At 31.6% G+C, this 4,233-nt stretch overlaps 1 protein-coding gene across 2 annotated transcripts in view; it reads right to left on the bottom strand.

The window, feature by feature from the left end:
* LOC115242509 (acyl-CoA Delta(11) desaturase-like) overlaps positions 1-4,233 on the bottom strand; it is a 9,422-nt gene continuing 5,189 nt past the window's right edge. The window contains exons 1-6 of one of the 2 annotated variants that reach the window (XM_029818874.1): positions 1,880-3,141; positions 1,405-1,610; positions 1,166-1,296; positions 821-1,026; positions 535-717; positions 1-455 (exon numbers count right to left, since the gene is read on the bottom strand). In XM_029818874.1, the coding sequence (XP_029674734.1) occupies positions 215-455; positions 535-717; positions 821-1,026; positions 1,166-1,296; positions 1,405-1,609 (966 nt within the window). In that variant the 5' untranslated portion in view covers position 1,610; positions 1,880-3,141 and the 3' untranslated portion in view covers positions 1-214. Of the gene's footprint in view, positions 456-534; positions 718-820; positions 1,027-1,165; positions 1,297-1,404; positions 1,611-1,879; positions 3,142-3,223; positions 3,355-4,233 lie in introns of those variants that run through there. The other variant, XM_029818875.1, reaches the window with a different exon arrangement.

Raw genomic sequence — 4,233 nt, 5'->3', positions numbered from 1 at the left:
GACGGCACAAAGATTTAATAAAGACGCTGACGTTATATACCATAATTTTGCAGTTGTTTAAATAAATTTTTTGGAGCAACCGAGTGTCTCGCGAACGACAGAGCGGTTGCAGTTCAGAAGGCAAGGCGCTAAGGAGCTAACGAATTACTTTCTGACAATTTATCTTAAAGATTAAAAGTTGATTGGCGTTATATTTAATTTTATTAGATTAGAGTTAATAACTCATTTCGCTGCTTCGAAGAACACGTTTCTTTACCATATTGGCAGATGCAGTTTTTAAATCATAAGCTAAACCTAGATAAGCGCAGAGGTCGATAAAAGTTGCGGTAAAATTGAACCAATAATTTCCAAACTCTCCTGCTTTGTAATCCCAAGGGAAGACGTGATGATAGTTGTGCCAGCCTTCGCCAAGTGTTAAGAAAGAGACACCAGCATTGTCGGTAGGGGTGATTGATCTATAAAATAAACATTTCTAAACAAGGACACGAAGCACACGTTTGCATATAATAAGTCGCATACAGTACAAGTGCGTACTTATCAAATGGTTTTACACCCCACATGTGAGCCGCAGAATTCACCGACCAAGTGATATTTAAGTTTATGCAATATTTGGTAACGGTCCAATGCCATGCATACCACAAATTCTCACCCCATCCCCACCAAGGTACTATGGTTGGCACGACAATAGATAAAAACAACGCCAAATATGAGTACCATCTAAAAAAAGATGTGAATAAATAAGACAATATCAATAAAATCAAACGAACAAAATAATATGTATCCAATTTGCTTCCGTAAGAATAGACTGTGCCTGTCATACTTTTTTTGGAAGACCACGAGAGGATCTCGATCGAGATCGCTCATGTCGACCGTGGCACCCTTCCTGATGACGTCCGGATGTTTGCGAACCATAAGCCAGCCAATATGTGAGTAAAAAAATCCTCTACGCGCGTTATACGGGTCTGCGTCAGTATCGGTGAATTTATGATGTACTCTATGATCTCTGACCCACTGGTAAAGGTTATCCTGAAAAATATAACTTATTAATAAACAATTAACATCACGTTACGAAAAAGAAAATGTAGAGCTCTAATCAATAGTTCATAAAAGTGTGAGTTCTATACGATACTTAAACAAGAAGGTAAAAAATTAAAATCGAGCTTACCTGTAAAGCAGCAGTATGAAAAATGATAAGAATAAGTCTCATTGGCCATTTTGCCTTATAAGATCGATGACACCATAATCTATGAGCGCCAGCAGTGACGCCTATACCCGAAAGCATACCAAAACTGAAATCTGTAAATTGCAAATGATCTTTGATAATGCATACTTTATTATTGTATTGATATAACCAATGTAATTTAAGCTTGTATGTAGAACGACACAAATAAATAAAATACGTACACCACATAAAGCTTCGAAGACTAGCGTAACAAAAAGCTAGATATAATCCGTAAATGGTGGCAAGATGAATATAAATAAAAACAATGACATTTTTCCAAACAATTTTCCATTCATAATTGATCGTATGTGATTCTTTCGCCGGTACTCCGCTTTTTACAGTCTCTTCAAATTTCATTGCAAAATTTTCCAATGTATTGGATGTCATGCTGTAAAAAAGTTTTATTTAATATATATAATAGTAAAGTGTAACCGCAATCATAAGTTATCATAACAATATTCGATTTGAATTGTTGTTCTGTATCTGATAGTATTGTCCATATGCGTTTGTTTAGTTACACCCAGTATAAGCTATCAACTTGCAGAATTTTACAAGAAATTTTAACTTTAAGATATTCAAATTGTCAATTTCTCAATATATTGCGATATAATTTGTTTATCACTCTTAACTAAATGCAAAATGCAAAAAGCTTATTACACGAAATCCGAAAAACGAAGTATATTCGTAAGTTCCTTCGTCACGCACTTTAATCTAACTGAATGGTCCGTGTGTCAAAAAAATTCTGTTTTACTACTACTCGCGCGATATATATATATAGAATGTCCCCGAAACAGAGCGCGCACGCATCAGCTATTATTTCTCTGAAATTTACATTCAACGGATAAGACCATATTCTGCAATGTACATTAGATTGAAAATAGAACTCATTTGCCTGCGTTCGGATTAATAAGGTCAAATAGTGTCAGAGCGGAAACACAAGTAATGTTCTTATGTCAAAATGAGGTATACGGGGTCAATGAACGAGAGCCAAATTATCATTTAGTGTCATGTATAATGAATATTTATAATATTTTCTTTTTTGTACAAACAGCATTTTAATAACAGCACAAATTTTTTTATTACTTAATAACTATGATGTTTAGATAGAAAGCTTTGGATATAATATGCATTCTTTAATATCTCTTTTAAAGACATGCGATTAAGAAGAGATAACGGATATATTGCAAAATTAGTTACCAGCAAATTAATTAATGGTAAGAAAATGTAAAGAAAATTATGTTTCGCATTAAAGTTTAGACAAAAAATTTGAACAAATTTTTTTTTAACATAATTTGTTTGATTGAATCAAATATATGACTATTTAAACATTCTTTATTCTAAAGAAATTTTTTTAACAATAACAATATTCGTTGTAAACAGATAAATTTTTTTTTTTCTAGTTGCTACGCATTTTGTGCGTTTTAGTTTATGTAAATCGTCTGAAATCAGTTTGAACTGATTTAACTATTCAAATATATTTCTGAGGTTGAACGAATAAGTCAATGTTTGATTAAAATTCCCGATTGTGTTAAAAAATTAAATACTGCTCTGTATTAAAGTACGATATTTTAAAATACGATATTTGTTATACATACACACATACACTTATCAATATTTTTAATTCTGAAAATCTGATAAATCTATTGACAATAAACTTCTACATCATCTTAATCAAATGATCTGTTGCTGAATTCCGAAGAAACTTGAAAAAGATATTTATATTTATTAATTAATTTTCACCCTCACCCAGCGCTTTGACTCTCATTTGCCCGTGTCATTATTTATTTATTAATATTAATCAATTTTACTGTCTAGATGTGAGGTATCACTCACACTTTGTCGCAGAGAATGATTCCTGTCACCTCTCTTCATTATGACGGTTTTTACGAGTTCTTCGGACGGTTGCTTGAGATCGTAAGCCCAACAAAAAAAAAAAAAAAATTATTGTAAAGAAAAGTATTCTCTTTTTGCAGTAAAAAAATCAACTAAAAACTTATTTACCTGGCCAGCCGAAGTATAGCAAATGAGAAGTATAATTCTAAGCGGCCATTTTGCTTTGTAAGCTCGATGAGTCCAAAAACGATGAGCACCGGCAGTAACTCCCAGCCCTTGTATTACACCCATGATGATCACTTAAAATAAGAAGGGCCAACCAAATTAATTAATGTAGTTATAAAATTATACATAATTAATAATGTAATCATAATCATATGTATTTCATAATCATGAGCATAATAGGTTTATTATAAAACGCTATTAAAAATTATAGCGACTTTTATTAAATATAAGATAAGAAATTTTTGCAAAAAATGACATAAAAATTAAAATTTATCTATTTGATTATAAAGTTTAGTATTTTCAACTTTAGTATATTCAAAATGGAGCTTTAGCTTGTCTGCTGTCAAGCTTTTATCGCGTTTTTCTTTTATCACGTAAGTCTAATCGATTGGCTTTCAATCAGTCAATGTCGATTTCAGCAGTTGGTAACTACACATTCTTAGTAAACGCGTGATACACTTTCAAGCAAATTGTTACATATGTGAAACCTTTACACACACACATATTTATATAAAAAAGTATTTAAAAAAATAATCAGTTTTATTTAAAAAAAAACAAATTTTATTTTTTTTTATTTAAATATTTTTTCCCGCAAGTTAAAAACTCGAATTAATGAAGTTTGCAATTTTTCAAAGAATACTCACTCCAAATGATTGTCCTGACATCTTCGAACCATTTAAAAGTGTAACAGAAATACAACATGCTCATGTGAAGAAGTATAATCGATACGGCATTCCACCACTTTAACTCCGTCTTGAACTTGAACAATCCTTCAGACTTTATACGTGTTTCGTTTTGATTCTGCATACCATTTTCATCATCCGTCGTGGTAACTGAAGATTTCTGTTTTTGAAAATCTTCCTTTGCGTGCATTTCAAGACTCGTGCTTATGATATTGGGTGCCTATGATATAGAATAGTTTTATATAATTAAAACAATGATTTATAATTTAT

Source organism: Formica exsecta, unplaced genomic scaffold, assembly GCF_003651465.1.
Source record: "Formica exsecta isolate Colony F162 unplaced genomic scaffold, ASM365146v1 scaffold60, whole genome shotgun sequence".
Classification (NCBI taxonomy): domain Eukaryota; kingdom Metazoa; phylum Arthropoda; class Insecta; order Hymenoptera; family Formicidae; genus Formica; species Formica exsecta.
Note: the sequence above shows the minus strand (reverse complement) of the source record. Positions and strands in the feature narration are given on the sequence as shown.